Here is a 21,905-nt window from a genome sequence, read left to right as displayed (position 1 = left end):
GCCACAGGAAACCCTGCAGTCTGCTGCAGCCAGCAAACGTTCCTGTGCTCTGCTGCTCACAGGATAAATACGGGGGGAAAATGAAATTCAGCTCTTATGACACAATAGGTTTTTACACAGTGGAACTGTTAAACATTTCCATTGAGAGAACAAAAATGTAGCACAGACCCTATCAAATGCATAAAACACTACTACAGAAAGAACATAAGAAGTGGCAGTATATTGTTGGCGTAGTGTTGCTCTTGCCTTTGTTGAAAGAAATTTAAGTATTTCATACTGCAGCTTTTCAAGTCAGAAGGCAGCCAGTTGGTTCACTGTGACCATATTGCCTTCCACACCTCATTCGGCTTCTGGCTTGTGGTTTGATACATTTGCAAGGGAAAAATAACTGTGGAAAAAGTTAATCATGGTTGAAGCAATTTCTTTTTTTATTAATGCAAGCACATCCAGTCAAACACAGAATATCCTGCTTTATGGTACAGCTTTATATTTAGCATTTCAGCTCAGAATAGCAAAACACAGTATTTAAGGAATGTATCAAACTTGGGGAGGAAAATAAAAGGGAACCAACGTAGATACTGCATGGATTTCAAGTATATGCTTGGACTGATTGACCGGCGAAGTGCACATTCATGTGAAAGCTCTTTCATACATTTACAGAAAGTGTTCTAAAATTGAATTTCAAATATATATTTTTTTCTCCTTAAATTTTAAGCATCCCTTTTAAACTTCAATTACATAAACAAAGCTGATATACAATCCCTCGTATAGTGTCTGACAATGTTACTAGCTAGAACATCTCTGAAAGTGCAAAACACTGTAATAATACAGTATAAATATTCTTACTGGAATCCAGGGCTGAAGGCCAGTACTTCAGCACAGGAAAAATAGCAGCAGGTCATAAGAATTATCCCTTCCCCTTTCCTAGGCTGTTCTTGTTAACGGTTAATATTCTACTTCTTCTTCCCTCATGGTGAAACTTGCTTTTGTTTGTCTTTGATGCCAATGCTATGGGAATAGCAAAATGTTGATTTGTCTCCCTTCCTTACATCAACTTACTCCTCTAATTTTAAGTATTTGTCAAGGGGGAAGTGAAAGAGGGAAAGCATTTTAATTTTTTACCATGCTCCGGGGCCAATAAAGCAAATTTCTGCTAAGTGTTTGCAGATGCTGCATCAAACAGTGGCACTGCTCTTGCTGTAGGCACTCAGGCAAGGAGAGTCTGCTGGGCTGGAATAAACCAGACCCTCAGTCCAGCAAGTCTTGCCCCTTCTTCAACAGAAGGCAGAATGAGATAAACACCATCTACCTAGAGCTGGCCATTTTTAATAAGTCCTTGCAGAGGTCCTCTGCAAGGCTCTGTTAGGGAGGCTGTGAGCACTGCCAGCTTCAGAGGGACTGTTTTGGTTGGTTTTTGTTGGGTTTTTTTTGTAATGAACAAAAAAGAAAAAACAAACCAGTCTAATAATCTGGCTCAAGTTATTATCTTATATTCAGCCCTCAAGCCTTCAGAGGGAAAATTACTGGAAAAGAAAAGTAGGCATTTGTGGGTAATAATTTGTTCATTAGACAAAATAGGTTTTAATCTGAGCCTGTTTGTTTCTCTTAACTCAGAGATCAGTTGACAAAAGTCCTAACTATTTATTTTTTTTTCTCCCTGGAAATGAATACGTTGAACTTAGCAGAAACTCTTCAGGTACTTAGATAGTCAAATTAGGTGTAAACTCAGTACTAAAAGGAGAAATTAGAAATGGCAAGCAGTGGGTTTGCAGATCACCTCTAATTTTGGTACTGACCTGTTCAAAAGTTTGACTAATCTCTTAGAGTGTTTACCCTTAGATTTCAGTGGGAGCTGTCCCAGACAGGTAATCATGGCTTGCAAAAGACTAGAAAAACTTACATTCCAAGTGTGTCTTTGTTTAATTGTCTGTAAGTGCAGACTGGACTTTTCAAAGGAACCAATGGAATTAAATGACCAATTCACAGCGATGAACTCTTCTTAAGCTTTTTGGAAACTTTAGCCTTAACTTCAAATTGGACATCTGAGTTTACTTCCCCTTCTTCCCTGGCCCATGCTGATTTTTTTGTTTTCCAAAGAGTCTTTTTAGAAAAGCATATTAGGCCTGTTTTGCAGAGATTATAATCTAGGTTAGACATTCTTCTCTTCAAATGTAACAAAAAAAACCAACAACAACAAAAAAAAAAAAATCCCTGATTTTTCAAAAGGAAAACACAAACTATTCTGACAGCCAGAATGTAGAGGATAGTTCCCAGAAGTATTAACACTTAGACATGTGTGCACCACCACATGTGCACACACACATACTCACACACAAACACACAGACCCAGCAGTTACCCCCTCTCATCTCTTTAAATCACGTAACAAAAATAGGTTTGCTGCACCATCAGTGTTACAGGCAGGTATACTCTACTTCATGTGCCATAATTCTCCACTTTATTTAAAAAGTACTTTGTAGCTGGTTTGGAGACATCCATATTTTTATTTCCCTTACTTCCAGCGCGGTCAGAAGGTACAACTACACAAGCTCAGTACCTTGTAAGGCACTATTTGCTGATGGAGGAGAGGAACAAACACTTGTGAACAATTCTGTGAACAATTCTGCTGATCTGAAGGAGACCCCTCAGTTCAAAGCTGGGGAGACATACTGAGTGTTCTGTAGGATACTGGTCCAATGGGATATTTAACCTGAACACTGGCTTCAGTTAGGATGTGTGTTTTAATTTGTATTTGTTTTGGTGGAAGTAATAAAAAATAAAAATTTGGATGATGATAGAATAAGATACCATCTCCCATGATACATTTCATCTCTGAGAACAGGGCCCTGCCCTTATATTTAAAATAAAAAACCAAAACCCTTCAGTAAGTGCCTTAAGGTTGACATGTGAAATATTTACCACATTTTATTTCATAAAAGTTACTGTATGTACAAAACAGACCTCATCCAGTGAGGTCTTTCTTAGCTCAGTCCAAGTCTTTCATTCAGGTTGTAAAAACATGTCCATTAGATGTGCTTTGAAGTCTGCAAATCTGATCCAAATTTCTCAGGCTCTATTAAGCAGAGTTGTCCTAAAAGATGAAGCAATAAAAAAAAAATTATCTTTTCTATCGCAACAAAAGGTTTTCATTTTTGGCAATAGATCTATCTGGCATCACTAGCTGACAGCCTCTCTTGAAGGGATAGATTTTCAACTGCTAGAAACTGGAATAAATCTGTGCATTTCAGTAGAGATGCTGACATTAAGTGAAATGAAAGTTTAACTTGCACAGCATTACCTCAGGCCCCTAGGATCAGCTCAGGCGTGTGGCATGTGTTTTGTGTCTGTCATCCCAAACGACTGCAGGCTGAGCAGTGCTGGGTTTAATGCAGGGCACATTGCATGGGGGCTGTAAGTGAAAAGCTCACGGGGACATCCCAGGAAATGTTGGGATCAGTGGGAAACTGTGTCTTGTCTGGGACAATGCAATCCTCACGTGCCCTGACAGAGCCCAGGGCATGCAGGCTGTGTTCATCCCCTGTCTGCTACAGGTGTGTCAGATCTTCATGTTTAGCACAATTCACAGACCTCTCTGCCTTGGTTCAGTGTTGGAAAAATTCTAATTAATTTATCTCATCATGTGCATGGGAGTGGTGCTTCCCATTCTCAGAAGGGTGAGGAGTCTGAGACTTTATCCCTTAGGGTAGGCTGACAATTACCACATTACTAGAAATTTTCATCCTTTTATATGATTTCAAAGAGCATATCTATGATGAGAGCCCTTTCTTAGTATCTCTATAGGTTCATTCCCCTGAGAAAATCATGTCTGAACACTACTACAAATGCAGATTTTACTCTATTTGATAACCTAAATAAAGGATATTCCTTTCACAGCCCTAGCAGTGATCTTGCAGCCTCAACAGATCTGGCTGGAAAAGCTGTATCAAAATCCAAGCCCCACTGAAGTTTTTTCAGATTTAAATTTTGAAGGAAAAAGAACAGTATTATGGTTTTAAGCTGGGTATGCAAATAGGACAGAAGAAGCTGATGGTTACATGCCTCTGTGTGTCTGCAGAAAGACTCATGTTCTGAGGAAGCTTCATACCTGAGTGTTTTCCAGCTGTCTTTTTCCATGTGGTTTTCTGGACCTTCACTTTCAAAGGATGCAATGAACAGAGCTGGTAAAAAAAAGTAGCAACAATCAGATACATGAGTTCTTTACCTGAGGGAAAAAATCTAAGGGTTACAATATAGCAGATTCAACTTGTCAGTGTTCATTATGAAATTTGTTCTCATCAGAAGCCAACAGGAAAGTGATAACACTTAGAAAATTACTAATAAAATATGGTTTGGCATGTATTTATTTTTTATCTGCATATTTTGTATTTTAACACGTAGAAAGACTCACTATAACGGTCAACAAAGGATTTTACCTTCTTCACTATAAATGGGTGCTGTGAGTAGATAGGTCTGGATTTTCTTGTCTTTTTCAAAAGGACACTCAACCTGCTTCCATGTCAGAAAATCATGAATCTGTCTTGAAATTTCCCAGAACTTCTGCATGAAGTAATTAAAAGAGTATTATTAAAGTAGTGCTTGTTTTATTTGAAATATTAGTTCATTTCTATTTCAGAGCCTCTCAGTCTTACTCTTTAAGCTGCTTTTCTTATTGTCCCTTACTCAGACTTCCATGGATTTGTTCACAGCACCAACCTGACAGCATTCAAGAGCTCTCAGGCACATGGTGTGGCTCTTGGGGTGGTGCTGTGCAGGGCTGGGAGTTGGGCTTGGTGATCCCTGTGGGTCCCTTCCAACTCTGCATATTCTGTGATTCCTTGCTATCCTATCTTCTTATGGCTCCACTCATTTCCCCCTCTTGCTGCTAGTTCCTCATCTGCTGCCAGCCTCAAGTTTAGGACAGTGTTGTCTCAGCCCACCATCTGATCTTTTGCCTTCAATTTTTTTCATCATCAACCTTTCTTTCTTATATAATAGTGCCTATTTCCTGTGTGGAGTGTCTAAATTCCTGTGACTGGAACTGGACAGTAAATAGCTTATTTGCTTTACTTTTTCTGTTTCCAAACTGCAGTTGAAATGAAATGTGACATATCTGATCTTCTCATAAAGCACTCTTTAAATTTGGGAAATCACAGTAACATATAGAAACATTTAGATATCCTTTCCTTCCTAGGATTTTAAGAAATCTGTATTTACTCAGGATTTGCCCTGTATCTTCTGTGAGCCCCCCTCCACTTACACAGCCTTAACGATGACATTAAAATTTTGTCAAGAGGTCCTTTTGCCAGGCTGTGGTCACTTGGACATGCATGTTTATTAAGTGGGGAGAGAACCCAGAAGCTGTAGAACCTCCCTTGCAGACCTGATAAGCCCCATTACAGCCAGCCAAACTGATGAGGTGTAATCAGCTAAGGCTGATGACTCAGCCTGAAGTGGCCTGTTAAATTTGATCAGATACGATGGCTTGCTGGCACAGAAAAGCAACTGCTGGCTTTCCCAGGATTTGATTGAGCTGCACTCCCTGGGTATGGCAGCGCTTGGCGCGGCCCAGGCGGGCACTGAGGGAAGGGGTGATGCGCCGAAGCCGAGCTGCAGCGCAGCAGGTTTGAGAGGCAGAGCAGTCTGGGCAGCAGCAGGGCCCACCTTGAAGTTGATCTGCCCGTTGGGCAGGCGGTTGGTGTGGATCTTGTGCAGGAAGTAGATGTCCTTGATGAAGAGGTTGAAGACGGGGATGACGATCTTCTCGCGGCTGCTGTGGGCGCCCTGCGAGCGCTGCGCCGCTCCCTGCAGCGCCGTGCGGTAGTTGCAGAAGTTGCTGGATGGGTCCATGTGGTGCTGTTTTTATAGAGGGGGGAAAAGGCAGACAAGTAATACATGTTTCTAAAAATGAAAAGCTTTGCTCTAGCCATCAGAGTTTATTCTAATTTCATTTGGTCCCTATTTAAATTTTCAAGGTAGGGTAGCTTTATACTGATCAGGTCTGGGTGCAAGTTTTTATAACTTCTGCCTTGCTTGGAGGGAGGGCTCTGTACTGGCCTTGCATCTGTGCCATGAACAAAGCAGACCGAAAGGAAATCATAAATGGCTCCCTGGGGGGAAAAAACCCAATTTCTCCTTCGCTGTCACCTCTGTTTCTGATGATGGCTTCAATCAGGTTTTGTTTCCATGCAGGTCTCCACTAGGTGGAGTCCTCCAATTAGTTTTAAGGGCAGCATTCACTGGAGTGGAAAGTACCTCGGAGTTAAATTGGCAAAAATACTCCAGGAAGAAATGATCTAGAGAGAGCTGGCATCCGCTTTTCATTGCAGACAAGTAGAGAGTTTGAAATGGAGGAAACACTCTCATAATGTTTATGTGCTGGTGACCACTGACAGAGGTGCCTGCTCTCTGACACAGTAGCTAGCAGAGGTTTGGATGAAACAATTTGGTGGATTTCTATATAAAGTCAAAACTTTATACATACCTCTAAAACATCAAATTTGGCTGTTTTGACCTTGGACCAGGTTTTCTTTAACCGTGCCACAGGGCTCAAGTTCATGCCAGCTGAATGCAGGGAGACAAAGAAACAACTGAGTTGAAAAAAACACTGGGCTAAGATAACTGGGCTTATGTATCACCACCACACATTCTGGGAGGTGTCTCAGCCTGACAAGCAGAAGCTGCAGCTAAAGCTCACCCACCCACACAGGAATCTGTCACTGGCAGACACTGTCCCTGGGGAAGTGGGCATGCTAATGTGGTCGGCCAATTCAGGGCAAGTGTGAGCAGTCCTGCCAGCCAGGCTGTGAAATGGAGTTCCTTTTGCCATCTGTGCTAAGGATACTCACAGATAATAGCCATCATTGAGTTGAAGTTTCCAATGTTGAAGCATTCTCTTGCCACATCAATGAAAAATTCCACCATTCTTGTACGCTGCTTTTTCTTTACAACCTGGAGAAAAACCCAAGGAAGAAGGGATGGTCTGAATTTTGGATAGGATGTCCAGCCAAAGGCACTGGAGCAGGAACAGTGAATAGACATTTCAAGACTTTGTCCAGCTAAATTTTAATATAGGCCTCAGTATTTCTTGTGAAGGTTCATTTTTAATAAAACAGCAGAAATATTTGGGGTGACTACCAATTACTTGTGTACTTCTGGGGGAGTGCACATCTTTGTTTATACAAAAAAGTCCATGTCTTGGGCAATTCTGCATAAACAAGCTGGACACTTTCAGCAATTTCCTGTTACTGGAAAAGGAAGATAACATGACACTGCTGTCAGAATATATGCAAAACATTTAGGCCTCTCAAGAAGGGGGGAAGCATCACACAGACTTAAAGTCAGGGGCATGGAACCTAAATGTGAGAGAAGGCAACTGCCACATCCTGCTTTTCTGGTTCTGCTGCATGTACTCCTAAAGGACCTGTTGAGAGCAGGCAGTGAGGATGAGCAAATACACAAATTCCCACCCACACAGACATGCACAGGATCAAGCAACTGATGCTGAGCATTTAATCTGCAAATTCTTTTACAAACTGCAAAGCAAAATTAATTATTGCCTGGATTGCATTCATTCATGAAAATATTTTCCCTGTTTAAACCTAAAAGTTCTCTCTGGCTTTGGTAGAAATGGTTCCTAAGCAGTGACTGCAGAATCCCTGACCTAAGTACTTAAGTTTCTGTCTTATCAAAAGAAAATGGTTCAGTAGTCAAAGGTCTGGCTTAGCCCTCAGTGTGCTAAAACCTTTCTTTGATGGTTTCTTAAATGTATGAGCCCTACCAGCCAGCTCTGGAAGTGTCTTGGTGTGACTGCAATATATTTCTGAGAGCAGGAAATCTTAAGAGATTAGGATCAGTAAGTTGGACTTCATGAAAATGCAGCAGGCATTGGGATTTCCATGGAAAGGCTGCTGACCAAGCAAGAATAAGGAAAAACATTCCAATTTGCTACAACTGAAATTAATAGAAATCTAAAAAATCATAATAAGAAGCTAAAAAGAGAGCACACATTAAAAAAAAAGGTTTCTGGGGCAGTTTTCTTCCATATCTTTGCCTATTATCTGACAGAAGTTACCTTAGCATCTAAGTAAGGTTATTCCTCCTCTCTTACTTTTTTTAAACTTTCCAGTAGTACACTTTCTTTCCAGACTTTAAAGAAAGCTTATTCTTGATTTTTCTACAATGAAGGTTGTATGAATAAAATGAATGAATATAAATTTAAAAATTAATATATCACAGTGCTAATGTTATTGAAATGCAGTGGAAGGACAGCAGTTTATTGGTAAATCTGCATTTAAAGAGGAGTATTTTTAAGAATCTTTTGCTGCATTTAAAAAAAAGATAAATCCTAAAGAGGTCCCAACTCACTCCACAGAAGTTCCATTTCACTGCATGACTAATGCAGCTGCACCAAATTAAGGAATATATGCAAAGTCAAACATAGCCTTGAACTCTTAATCCTATGAGCATGCAAACAATTTAATGCTTGAATAATGCTATTATCTTTAATTGCACTGCTAATGTTTAAATCTCATTTAGACCACTGCTTGCCTCTGGTCCTTAAGGCAGGATCCCTTTGCTCTCTTGTTTTCTATGCACACTTACGCGACAAATCTCTGTAGCCACCAGCATGCTGAGACAATTGAACCAATTGTCATAGGCCTCCAAATTATAGGTTTTGGTCACATCACTTCGGCACTGTAAGAGAACAGGTCACCTGTTAAACCTCTCCTGTAGCATGATAAAGTCAAAGTTTACCAAAGGATAAGCTTCCTTTTCATATCTTGACAAAATCTTGGTGTACATGTTTGAAGACATGAGCTTAATGAAGCTTAGGAAATGTCAGTCTTTCTTGCACAGGGTATACCCAAATTATGGAGTTATTATTCTTTACCCTGGTTCATCTATGTTTCTTTTTCCCTCTGTACACCTTTTCGTACCTTGTGATTATCCAGGGAGTCCATGTGGCTGACAATCTGCATCAGATCCTCTGGATAAATGTTGCTCACCCTTTCCTGTGTTTGGAGAGAGGAGAGATTGTCATTGTACAGACAAAGAGAGAATTCTGTTAAAAAAAAAATCAAAGTTAGGAGAACATTTAGGTAACTTCATCTTCCTAGAGCGAGGTGCTTTTATCAGTGTACCTAACTGGTCTTGTTCATTACTTGACTTGGTATTTTTTTATTAAAACACTGGAGGCTCTCAGTGAAGCCATAATCAAATTCATATTGATGAGTATGTTAATATTTAGTAAATAGAAAACAGAAGTCTCCACCCCAGTCAGTCTCACCAGCTCGATGTAGGTCAGCTGCTGTGCCAGGATCAGAGGGTCACAGCACACGCTCAGGATGTCCTTCTGGGTTGACTGGGGCTTGGTTTTGAGGATGGTGCCCTTGTCAGTGACAGGCTGACGGAATTTCTCTCTGATTTCCTGGTATTGGCTCCGTGCAGAAAGGGCCATCAGGAGATTCTGTGTCATCTGGCTAATGATCTTTTTCACTGTTCCATTTTCCTAAGCAGAAGGGAGAAACAACAACTGCTGAAAACCTTTAGCTATTGCAGACACAGATCACCAGAGAATTTCTGCATGGGAAAAATAAATGCCTATTATCCATTTTCTTTCATCTTTTCTGAGCTGATCATTCTGTGACAAATGACCTTGTCCTAAATACCCACACAACTCCATAATGACACTGCTCTGCCTGCCTTCCCAGCTCTGCTTTGCTTGGCTGGCTGGTCTGCTCCTTTGGGGAGTGCCCCATTTCAAAGGCATCCGTGTCAGCAGCTGGAGTGGGCATGTGAAAGGTGCTGCAGCTGCTTGCACAAGGCTTCCTGGCACCTCTGTGCACCAAGGGCCAAAAGCTCTCATCCTGATCAGACCCACTGATGAATCCAGTTTGTCTAGCCCAAGCAGAATCCAGGGAATTCACATAATGTCCAGGAATATACCCCTAAAATGTCCTAACTTAGCTTTGAACAGCTAAGTATCCAAATATTTATATAAGAGCACAATATACATCATGTTCTCATTCTAGACAACTAAAATGCCTTTCCTGTTTATTGTGTGCAGCTTTTAAACATAAGATTTGTAAGGATTCATTGAAAGGTAAAGCCACAGGAACACAATCCATCTGCTCAGTGTTTTGACAACTAAGGTGATTTGTTTTTTCTGCCATTGTGTCCTATAGATATTTCTCTGAGATCACCCCCAAAGAGCTATCTTGATTGCTTTCCTACTCCTCCACCCTGTCTGCTACTGCTTTAAGTGACCCAGGTTTCTTCTGCTGCTAGGAAAATTAATTCAACCAGACAGTCCTTTTCCTCACAGAATCGTCTCTTGCTTTCATGCAAATTACTTTTCTTGAAGTTAACCACAAGGTTCACTTCTGCCAGTCCTCACTAGACAGAATGAATCTGTGACCGTTCTAAGGAGCCACTACTCTGAAGTGATGACTGAAATTATGCAGCAGATGTGAGAGATGACTACCAAATACTTGTATATTGCCTGTTTTAATTAAGCAATAATGGTGTCAGAATGGTGCTTTACAAGGCAATAATCTGACTCCCAAGTGAAATCAAATGAAAAGCTGAAGGCAGTGTAGCTCATCTTGAGGCTGGATTACTGCTGAACAGCAGCTGTCTGGAGTCATGTCTGATACTGTGCTACAAGTGTTCAGAAGTGCCAAGGGAGCCTGGTGGAGGGGACTAAAACAAAGCAGAATTCTCCTCTCTTATGCTGAGCTTTCCACTGTGAATGGTTTGCCTTCAGCCACTGTGCCTGACTTGCCCACATGTCTGGGAGGAAGCAGACCTGCTGACAGAATTGCAGAAAATGACACTTGAAGATAGGTGAGTGTATTGCAGATATTATGTAAAAGTGAGGAAAGAAACTCAGACATGAGAAGCTATTGCTTACTTAAGCTATTGTGCATTTATTAGCATCTTAATGCTTAGACAATTGTCCTTAAGAGTTTTAGCAGTTTCCTTTCATTACTAGTTTTACCCTAATTTTCCCTACAACTTTGGAAGATAAGTCAGTGACTGTACAATGACTTGTACCTGTTTGAGTTAATTTTTACCAACTTTGGGGTGCAATCCCAGCTGTAGCTTTAGCTATTTGGTATGCTGCTATCACCAGGACAACACCTGACTGCTTTGTGTGAGTTCTCAGGTGACTTTCTACTTTTATGTATGAAAATAGTGTCCCAAGGGGATTTGAAAAGGCTTTAAAATACAAAATAAACCCCCAACCTTTACTATAATTCCCTGCTGAAGCATAATTCAATGTGCTGACAAAAACTTAGAGTGAGAGCTGCTTTTTGTCAGTGTCAAATTAGTGTTTCCTAGGGGTCAGATGAAGCATGGCTCTCCATTGATGAACTTGGATTGGCCTTGTTAAGGGGGTAAATGAGGTGGTGCTGTAATTAATGGATGCCATCAGATGGATGCCTCAGACACCACAGCATGCAGCCATTACATGAAGATGGGTTTTTCTCAAATGACCATTATTTATACATAAGAGTTGGAAGGAAGAGGGAGAAAGAAAGGGCACAACTCTTTTGTAGTTCAAAGTAACAGACAAATTAAATACTAAGACAGAGATGCTAAATAAACCTCTGCCAAGCCCCTTTTCACAGTGCTGTCTCTGCCAGCATCCACCCCTTGGCCCTTGTCTGCAAGAAGAGAAGGCTGTAGTCCTGTTTCCTCTTCCCCTCCTCCTGAGCACTGACATTCTCATCCAGCACCCACGTCAACATCTTAGCTGATGCAACAAAACTGATGTACTTCCTTCACCTCACTCTGCTGTCCCAGCCCTGACTCATGCCTTGCTGTCAAACCTGTTGTTCTTCATTTTCTCTCTACTTGAATCAACAAAAGCACATAATACAACTGTCTTCCTGGTTCCTCCTAATTGTTCTCAAAAATATCTTGAAGTTGTGGGTTTAAAAACAATAAGAAGCTTCTACTTCTACAGAAGTAAGACTTCACATTTGTACAAGCACTTTACAAATGATTCTCTCGTGGTTCTTGGTTATACTCTTCCTTCTGTCTGTTGCTGTTAACAGTGACTTTCTCAATGAACAAAAAGCGTAGGCTTTGTGAATGTTGGGAAAGATCCAAAACTAACCAAAAACCCCAACAGCCCCCCCTCCCCTGGCCCCCTTGCCCCCCTCCAAAAGATTAACAACCCTTGTTTTATTCTATTTCACTTTATCTGTTTGCTTTAGAAGGTTTTTTCAAGGCTTAGTTTTCTTCACAGGCTAGAAACTCAGAGCTGTTAAGACTGGCAAGGGACTAGCTAGCAGAGCCCAAAGATAATTTCTGTGTGGAAATACTGTGCCTGTCACCTGAAACATTGCAATAAGCCAGCTGCTTTTTATTGTTAGAAGCTGGGAATGAGCTGCTAAATAATAAACACCTTCACCTTGGCCAAGAGTACATGTGATACAACTAGCTGGTGTGTCTTGCAGAACTTGGACATACAGAGTAGTGACAATGTACAAAGGATTGTAATGTACAAAGTATGTAATGTACAACCTACAAAGGACGGTAATTTGTTATTAAATCCTCTTGAGCCATTCTAGTTACTGTTCTTTCTCCTTCTGCACCACGGTCATTTTTCATACTGCCAGGACTATTTTCTCTCTTCTTCTTACACGTGGTGTTTAGATGTAGACACTTCCTGCTAATGGACCATTAAATCCATCAGGCAGCCCATGTCCTGTGGTTACCCTGACAGCTCAGGAACTGCTGCTGTAGTTCATTTAGGAAATACTGCCTGCAGGGCTGTATGGAACACGGCACACTTCATGGAACAGTTGACAAATACTGCTTTAGCACTTAACTTTTTTTTCCCCTCCCATCCCTACCTCATCACATTGTGTGATCCTGTGAGCAATCTCCTTCAACTCTTTCATGGATTTTTCATCTTGGAAATCATAGGGGAAAGTTTCAGTCCATTCCTTCAGGAGCTGAATGATTTTGGCAGCGAAGGATTTTAGTTTTGCCTAGAAAGAAACAATGAGTTGATTACCAACCATAGACCTGTTTGACTGCAGATTAATTGGCTGATAAAAGTTCACAGAAATCTAGAGACATCCTTGAAAATACTTTGCATTAATAGTAGGTGATGGGGACAAAAAAAGAACATATTTAACTGTGTGCTAGATTCCTAAATAGTATCATTTAGCCTCCTTTCATGATAGCTTGGTGATGTCTCTTACCAAACACTGTGAAGACATTTTCAAGGTGAGTTGTATAAAGCCAGGAGGATGACAGAACAGTTCAAGTGGCTTGTTTAACTGAAGTCCATGGGGTTTAAGCTGATTTCTGCCATCTGAGGCAGCAGTACTGCAGTGTTTGAATTCAAATGCCTACAAACTGCTGTACTCTCCCAACAGTGTTCATGAGAAACATTCACAAAGGCATTTCAGTTCTATAGCATTTATCAGACCATCCAGACTGAGCTGTATATGAAGTAAATGAATGACAGGAAAGACGTGTGTGTTCTCTCCATGACGTCTCAATCAAAACAGACTGACAATAAAAGGTATTGGCTTCTGTTCAAAAAGCTATCAACCACAGAAAGGGCAGACGCAGAGTATTTTTCTTGGGTTTTTTTTTTTTTTTTTGGTTACCTGTGAATCTTCTAAGGTTTTTCCTCAGTTAGACCTGAATTGGGTGCCAGTTACTCCCCTCTCCATTGCATCAATGGACAGCAGCATCCAGGGGAGCAGTCTTGTAAAACTGGGAGTGTGAGTGCTAAGAACACTTGTAACAACAAGAAGAGTCAAACCTTCATTTATGCTATATTTATCCTCCTCCCCAGCTTGTGATGCACAGAGGAAAAAGAGGAAGCTTTGTTTGTGTTCCCTGCCCATCTGTGTAAGTGCAGAGGTCCCTGAAGGCAGCAGCTCCCTGTCCCCAGCACAGCCCAGCCCTTCAGGACAGGAGGGCACTCAGCATGGCAGTGCCACCCAGGGAAACTGCTGTAAGCCAAACAGAGAATGGCTCCAAATACTGGTAGCAGCTCCTGCCAAAGCAGCATCTCATCATGGTATGCCCCAGTTTATCTAATCAAAACCAAAAGTCAACAAAATTAAGCTGGTTTTGTTTTGCTTTTTTTTTTTTATATCTCCCCATTTATAGTCAGTGATATTAATAATGATTGATAAGAATTTTGAAGTTAAACCATGCACCCCTGAATGCTCAATCTGACAATTAGCCAGTTCCTCCTTGTAAGTCTAGAGGGAATTTTCTTGGGTTGTTTTGGTTTTTTTAAGACCTGCAAACTGCTATCTGCTAGCATGCATTTCCTACCTGTTTTTATTGACAGCATTTAATCGATGCTGCTAATGAGATAAACACAGAATAGCTGCATAGGGAGGGCAAAACCAAAACACCCCACTCTTTTTGGCAGCAGTGGGCATTCCTGCAAAGCAGTGCCTGGCAGTGCCCCTTGTGTGAACTTCAAGCTATTTCTCAGCAGTGTGGGACAGAGTTCCAGATTATAGCTGCCTGTCCTCCAAACTCCCATTGTCATCTGCCTTGAGGAAAAGACAATTTATACTTATTTGCCAGGAAATGCATGGAGCCTCACATTATTAAAAGAATAATCTGTAGGTGGTGATGGACAATTAATTAGCCAGGGAGTGCACTTCCATTCAATTAAAGTGAACAGGTATGTGCCAACTCCACTTTTGTTTACCAAAAGCTTCTACAGAACTGGCTTTTAGTATTAATCATCTTGACTATCCTTTCTTTTTAATTTTTGGAACTGAAAAAGGAGTGTTGAGGGCATAAAGGTTTAAAAATCTCACCTTAGGCCATGGCAAGCATCTCCACGTGAACACTCAGTTCGTAAAGAATTTATAAGATGTCTAGACTGACCCCAGCAGCTGAAGAGACTAAATCAGTCATAGCTGATGCTTTTTTAATGCTGGTGTGTGTAAGATTGCTCCTTAAAGACCAGGAGCCCACTGAAGAGGTAGCATTAGCTGTCATGATTAGAAGTAGGAGCAGCATAACACCAGGCTGTATTTCATCAGTTTTTTTAGGCACTGATATAGAAGGAAAAGGTTTGAAGGAAAAAAACAAAGCTTTGTGTTTGTAGTACTCAGCCAAATTACCCCAAATTATACTCCATGTACAGCCTAAAACACAGTGATTTATGAACACTGACTTCGCATCTCTTGTACCTATTTTTGAGTTGTGGTTTGCCCTCTTTATACGGCAAGCCAGGCATGTTGCAAGACAAACTGCACTCTTCAGGTTTAAAAATGCTTAATTTTCATCAGGTGCTTTTTAACACTCATTAAAATAATCTGTGCACTTTCTGAGAGCAATGCTAGAAGGTCTCAGTGCAGCAGAGCAGAGGGTTTCTGTTTCATGTGCACTCTGATGGAGCCCAAAGCAGCGTGACAGGCTGGGTGCGCGTGGTAGCCCAGACGGAAACCTCACAGACCTGGGGGCAGCAGCACGCTTCCCTTTCTGCCATGGCTGCAGTAAACCTACCAACCTACTTTTCTCCAGTCCTGCTCCAGACATGAGCCTCCCCTAGTGAGGCCTGACAGAGTTCTCTGGAGTCCATGGGAATACTTCTCCCACAAACAGTTCTTTGAGAAGAGAAATAACTCTATTAATTTAAGTGTTCTGTGGATTGACCCTGTTCCTGAGACAAGACACGACTGAAAAACAAATCCCAGTAAGAAAGGAGGGCAATAGGAAAGATTTAATGGCAATGACCTGGTTATACCTATTTTTTCATTTTTTTAGTTTAAAAAAGGAGGATGTACTGGCAAAAAAGCCCAGAGGAAATAGTAACGTTTGAAGGGATTATATATTCCAAGACAGGCAAAACAAACTTAGTACAAAATAACTTCTATGTTCTCTTTTTATTTCTTACTTCTTTAACTTGTGATATATAAAATACTCAAGCTGCAGAAAAAATGTACCATGGGTAACAACAGCTTTTTTATCCACTCAGTAATACTATACAAGTGATTTTTCTCTGATAATCTTGTTTGAGACTTTCCAATCTCTAATGCACTTAGGAGAGTTAAATTGTTTCCATTTTATAGTCAATCTTAACTACCGACCTGTATGTTACAATTGATGTCTTAAACTGTGAAATTCTTGCTTTTTATGAGTAGTTAAAAAGACTCTAAGCAGACTCCAAGACACCCCAGAATGTTTTCCTTTGCAATCCACTTCTTCTGGGTTGCGTTTCTGTAGAACTCTTTGGCTAGCCAGTAATGTCAAAACCAACAGAAAGATAAATATTGTGGTGTGTAACCTCAAAACCTGCTTGCTTGCCACTTTTTCAGCTCACATGCTATCCAGGCACCAAGCTGCCCAGCTTATTTTAAGAGATTTGCATAAGCAAACTCAATCAGAGATGTTTTAACTGCTTTTTGTCAGCTATTTCCTGCTTTGCAGCCACTTAATTAGAAGGTGCTGGTAGCTGATGATACCTTAATGGATTATGACTGTGAATACTTGAGAGTATCTTGAGTGAAGAGTTTGTATGCTGTATGTGAAATGAGATTTTTATTTGTTGCCATGTAGAAAAACCAATGTTGGCAAATGCTTGTGGCCAAACTATTCTGTAAAACACACAGGTGCTTACAGTAGAGGGCAATAAAGCAGTAATTTGAGAGGAATGTCAGAAGTTCATGCAGGGTTTTCCAAGAAGTTTGTGTTTAGAAGGCAGGAAAAATTTGCAGCTTATATTAAGGGTGTAGGAAGGGATCAAGGGCGTAACAGAAAGGGCAGCCAGAAAAGCATGTAAATTAAAGCCACCTCCCAGAAGTGATTTATTGTCACCCTGCTGTTTGCTGGGTTTCCTGCAGCCCATGTCACAGGTGCCAGCAGAAGGTGTAAGAGTGTGGGGGTTTGCAATATGAGCTGCTCTGTTTGACTCTGGGATGGGATGCTATTTCATTTCTATTAGGAAACCAGGACTTTTTAACAAGTCTGCTGAGAAGCCACTAATATTACTTTACAATTAACACTGCATCTCTAAACAGCCAGCTGATTTAGTCCCCAGAGGTGGCTTTCATTTGAAATTCTCTGAAGTGCATTGTTGTTCACAAAAGTTTCATCTTGCATCCAATTCATTTTAAATCCAAGTATTTCACAGATGTATTTGGACCCTTTCTATTCACTACAGTCTTTCCCTGCATAGGTCCACAGCTCATATTGACTCATTCTGTATTTCTGATGGTCCTGGCATCTTTTAGAGGTTCCCATCTCTGTTGTTTCATGTTGCTGAGGCACCATTACAACTTAGAGAGCAGAGTTTGCTCAGTCACAAATTAAGTTTGGCAGTGGTCCCCAGTTATCACCCCTGAGTGCAAAAGTGGATGCAGTGGTTCTGGCACCTTACATCCCTGACCCTTGATTTCCCCAGCACCTACAGGATGAGCTATGCAGATATTTGGAGAACAGACCAGGGGACTGACCTGGATGAAAGTCATTTTGCACCATGGTTAGCTTGTCCTGTGGAGCAACGTTGTGACATTAATAAGAGGATGCACATCAGGAATAGTATGGGAGAAAAAGCCCTTAGGTCAGGATTGCTGTTAAAAACTCTTTATTGACAAACCAGAGTTGCCTTTTGTGCTCCTCACTCAGAGTGCTGATACACCAAGGAGAAAACAGAATGGGGCTAACATGCTGAAGATTAGGAATGGGAGCATGCAATGTCTTACCAGAGAAGAAAGGTTCCAAAACATGCCCAGGGTTTTAACAATTTAGGTCTTTACTTGTTGGTACCTTCCTGTTTCTGTCACTCTTATTTGCTGCCCAGCTTGGACTTTTCTGGAACTTCAGTTTGAAATAATTGAAAAAGTCTTTCAATACACACTTTACAAATGGATGTAAGTTTGGTTTACGTGATTGTAATAAAACATGTCAGTACATGTCACCGTTTTAAATAAGTGCATCTCTTAATTTTTGTGAGAGGTAACTTTCTGATTTACTGCTGTACTGAGTTAAAACACCCCAACAGTAACCTGCAGCAGAGGTTACTGTTAACTCTAACAGGATGGTGAGGCTGAATGGAGAAAGGGATTTTCTTGAATCTGATTTTCCTTACTTGGTGAAAGCTTTCATGGCACACACACACTGCTCCACTGACCTGCAGCTACCTGGTAAGGCAGGACATAACCCCAGCAAATGAAGTAAAGATACTTCAAAGAACAAGACCCAGATACAAGTGCAATCAGCAACAAATGCCAGTTATAATTTTGTATTATTCTTTATCAGTCTATTTAGCTTTACAATGAGAAGGAGAGAGTGGAAAATAAATGACAGCACCACAAGTAACTGAGGGACACAATGATCCATTTACCTTTTCTGCCTCAGTCCCCACTTCCAGCTGCTGCTTCTGTTTAATGCAGATCTGCCCCACTTTAGCCAGGAGCTCGTGTGGGTGAATGAAGACTCGTGAGCTCAGTAGGAAAGTGAAGATGTAAGTTCTCTGTGGAAGGAGAAAAAAGAAAGGAAAACAACAAGTTGAAAAGCTTTAGCAAAACTAATGTGTCTTCCTTGGAAAAACTAATCTGTAGACTATGAATGTAACTTTGCTTCATTTAAAATTTCTATAATTTCTCCTGTCTCCAGAGAAATGCAGGTCCTTTCTAGCTCTGTTGAGAGGAAATGCTATAGGCTTCAAGGCTGTTAACTGTGGGGTTTTCCAATTATCAAATGGTTTCCTTTTAAAATGCCAGACTCAGTGTGCCTAATTAGTCATCATTTACCAAAGCCACAAATGAAATACATCTAATGAAGGGTGTTATGACTCTTAAACACCACTATTTAATGCTGCTTGGTTTCTTCAGGAGTGATTGTTTCTCACTGAGCTGCAGAAAACTGCTTCATGTATATTCCAAACCACAGCTGTGATTTCTTCATGTATGGGGATTTTCACTTCTTTCTCCCCACAATCACTGAGAAAAGTTTTCACTTAGTTTGGAAGCACAAGACAATAATTTAGTTTTAAGCTTGACTTTATTTATTTGGGGCTTGTTTCAGAGTCTTTTGAATATGAAAATTGCTAATAAATACCAGCAATGAGGATGTCTCATTAGAAATAGCCTCCCCATTGCAATTAAAAAGCTGTGATGCACTGCATGGTACTCTGGACAAATATCCATTGTACCATATTCTGGATTGTTTAATTGAAGTGAGGATGATTTTTTGTCCCAGTCTTGGTCCAGTGCTTGAAGCTGGGCTGCTGCATTGGACTGTAACTGCCTGACCAATGACAGTAGCACCTCATAAGTACTTCCATTTTTCCCTTAGGCTTTCTGGTAAAATTTGGAGTTGGGAAATTACAGAGCATCTCCTTGACATTGTATTTCAAATAACCTTGGTTATGTTTGAAATGTGCACAGTTACTTTTTCCATGTTTTAGTGTAATGTGACTTTGCAGGACACAGCCCAAGTGCATTTCAATAGTCACTGCGAGCTTGTACCACCTTGTACTGGGCAAGTAAATTAAGACAGTTAAAATCTTAGGACCAGTTGTCTAAAATATGGTATCTCTACTATCTGTTACCAAATTCTGCTCCTTGTAGTCTCTAAAACAAGCTTATAATTAAACAAGAATGGTATCTTTATGACCCCCAAAGTGGTTACGTGGTATCTCTCTTTAATCAGAGTAAAATGTGCTACTAACAAAAAATGTTTTCACTTCTCTAGTACTCAGCATGCCCTATAATACAAATTTAGCACTGATCACCAAATATCAGGGAAAAGAATTTTTTTAAAACAAAATAAATAACACTAATAAAAAGTCACAATGTTCTGGGAGTGAATGAAAAGCGTAATAGATTAAACACGTATCTAAACATTCAACTCTGTCCTACTGAAGGAATCTAATGAAAGTACAGAATGTACAATGTGATACAGCAGAGGCACTTAAAATGCTCTTTCTGATTTGAAGATCTTGTTAGTTCTGGGGTTCATGTATTACATTAGGAACAGCATTAATTCTAAGCTCAGTTGCAGTCTTTGCCTTGCCTGTTGTTTATGGGTGGAGGTGAAGGGCTAACTGGATGGACAGTTTGGGTCAGGCTCCTGAGTGCTCCCACTGATGCCTACAGAGGATTCCCCTCTCACAATCCAGCTCTTGGTGACCTTGGGCAGTGACAGGGCACTGACAGCAAGGTCTCCCTTCTTACTGGCAAACATCCCCCACAAGTGTACATCTGGAAATCTAAGAAATTAGGCTTCTGTTTGATATGTCATGTCTGCAGAACTTCAGAGTTTATTTTTACGTTTATGGTGGCAAAAACTTGTACAATTCTGTAAAACCTGTGGTAGTGCATGTGATGTGTAATGGGCACTAAAATTAGGCTGAAAAGCTAACCTGGATCACAGAAGGGGACTTGGCTGTGTTATGGGACAACAAATCAGATCCTCTATTCCTGTGCTTATGAGAGTGATTCCTAAACTGATTCCTGTTCCCTAGTCAGAACAAAACAACAGAAAGAACTGTGTTGGGCTGTGAGATCTGGGGTGTGTGTGTCTTTAACTATGCCTACTTATCCTCTGTTTCACTTTCTGTCTATCTCATGTGTTCATTGTTGTCCCTGAACTTAAAACTGTGAGTCTGGACTATGTGGAACAGGAATTTAGCTGTTGGGTGAGTCAGCTGTCACTGGGTTGTGTGAAATTTTTTTTTGCACTGAAGACTTGAAGCAGCCCTCACTTTTTACTGTATTTTGCATTTGAGAGATGAGATGGGTGGGGAGGAAAAAAAAGGGACATTCTGATCCCTTCCCCACATTCTTGCTTTGGGAGTTGAGAGGGCCTGGCTGAAAGATGTCAGTAGCAGGGAACCACAGCTTCAGCCACACTGCCCTGGCAGTGACCTTTGCTCTGATAAGCTGGAACACATTGTTTTAAGCCAAGATGTAATTTTGCTTCTCACAGTAATTCTAGAGTTGGCCTCCTTGGTGGAAGCGTGTGTGATGTGGCACAGTCTCTATCCAGAGGGACTCTGAGAAAGGGCCACTCACAGCATGGCTTTCCTGCTGTCACACAGCAAGAAAAGTGTCACATGACCTTTTATTTGGTTCCTTTGATAATGCTTTATAGGATGTTCATAAAAGTTTTGAACTGGCAAGAAGCAGGAAGATGCAGGCCATGACAGTGTGTGCTTTCCATTTTAGGCTTGCTGATGTGTCTCTGTAATCAGTAATTGCTGTACTGGACCCATGCAATGCTTTTTCAGACACTAACAAACTTTTAAGTTTTAGAAACAAGTTATCATTCCTTCTGGACTCCATCTGCCCTATTTTTATTCCATTGTTTTAAAGTCATTTAACTGGAACTAGGTTCATTACTTTGGAAAACAAAATTGTTCCATTGTGGTCAATCAAGATATGCTGGTTTACACCATACTGGTATTGAATTGAGGGGGTTTTGATACTTTTAGTACTGACCCAGACAAGGACTAGAATTAAGAACCAAATGAAAAAGGACAGCAGTACTGACCCCCCCGATTTCCTTGCCTCTCTGCTAGTAGCCATTCCTTATCCAATAAAGAAATTTCAGACTGAACTAAGCCATGCATTTCAGCTCAGTGCTAGGTCTCAGGGGCTAGAACACAGTTGTTTTGGATAGTAAAGATTTCATGCTAATTAATATTTCTTACTAATGTCATATGTACAGAGGCTAAATGTTATAACTGTGTAAAAACCTACAGCTTCTCAGGCAGTCCTCTAGCCATGAAGGGGATGGTTTGGAGAAGGAAATTTAGCTCTGAAGCTAGCAAGTTTGATAAAGAATGATTAAAAAATGCTGCCATAAGCTATAAGAGTAAATGTTATGTTCCATTTATCCTAAAAGTGACAGGTATTTGGGAGGGGAGGCAAAAAAAAACCTCCTTTCTGCAAATGGG

At 40.7% G+C, this 21,905-nt stretch overlaps 1 protein-coding gene across 4 annotated transcripts in view; it reads right to left on the bottom strand.

Annotated features, from left to right (window-relative positions):
* Positions 1 to 414: 414 nt before the first annotated feature.
* The window catches only part of RASGEF1A (RasGEF domain family member 1A), a 50,245-nt gene continuing 28,754 nt past the window's right edge, over positions 415 to 21,905 (bottom strand). For all 4 annotated transcript variants that reach the window (XM_084210749.1, XM_084210750.1, XM_084210751.1 and 1 more), the window contains exons 3-13: positions 18,348 to 18,476; positions 12,865 to 13,002; positions 9,285 to 9,506; positions 8,935 to 9,009; positions 8,600 to 8,692; positions 6,844 to 6,946; positions 6,480 to 6,559; positions 5,660 to 5,851; positions 4,432 to 4,555; positions 4,104 to 4,176; positions 415 to 3,089 (exon numbers count right to left, since the gene is read on the bottom strand). In XM_084210749.1, coding sequence (XP_084066875.1) covers positions 3,065 to 3,089; positions 4,104 to 4,176; positions 4,432 to 4,555; positions 5,660 to 5,851; positions 6,480 to 6,559; positions 6,844 to 6,946; positions 8,600 to 8,692; positions 8,935 to 9,009; positions 9,285 to 9,506; positions 12,865 to 13,002; positions 18,348 to 18,476 — 1,254 coding nt within the window. In that variant the 3' untranslated portion in view covers positions 415 to 3,064. The remainder of the gene's footprint in view (positions 3,090 to 4,103; positions 4,177 to 4,431; positions 4,556 to 5,659; positions 5,852 to 6,479; positions 6,560 to 6,843; positions 6,947 to 8,599; positions 8,693 to 8,934; positions 9,010 to 9,284; positions 9,507 to 12,864; positions 13,003 to 18,347; positions 18,477 to 21,905) is intronic.

The sequence above is a fragment of the Fringilla coelebs genome (assembly GCF_963513975.1).
Source record: "Fringilla coelebs genome assembly, chromosome: 8".
In the NCBI taxonomy this organism is placed as follows: Eukaryota; Metazoa; Chordata; class Aves; order Passeriformes; family Fringillidae; genus Fringilla; species Fringilla coelebs.
The sequence above is the reverse complement of the archived record's forward strand: the minus strand, read 5'-3'. Positions and strand labels throughout refer to the sequence as shown.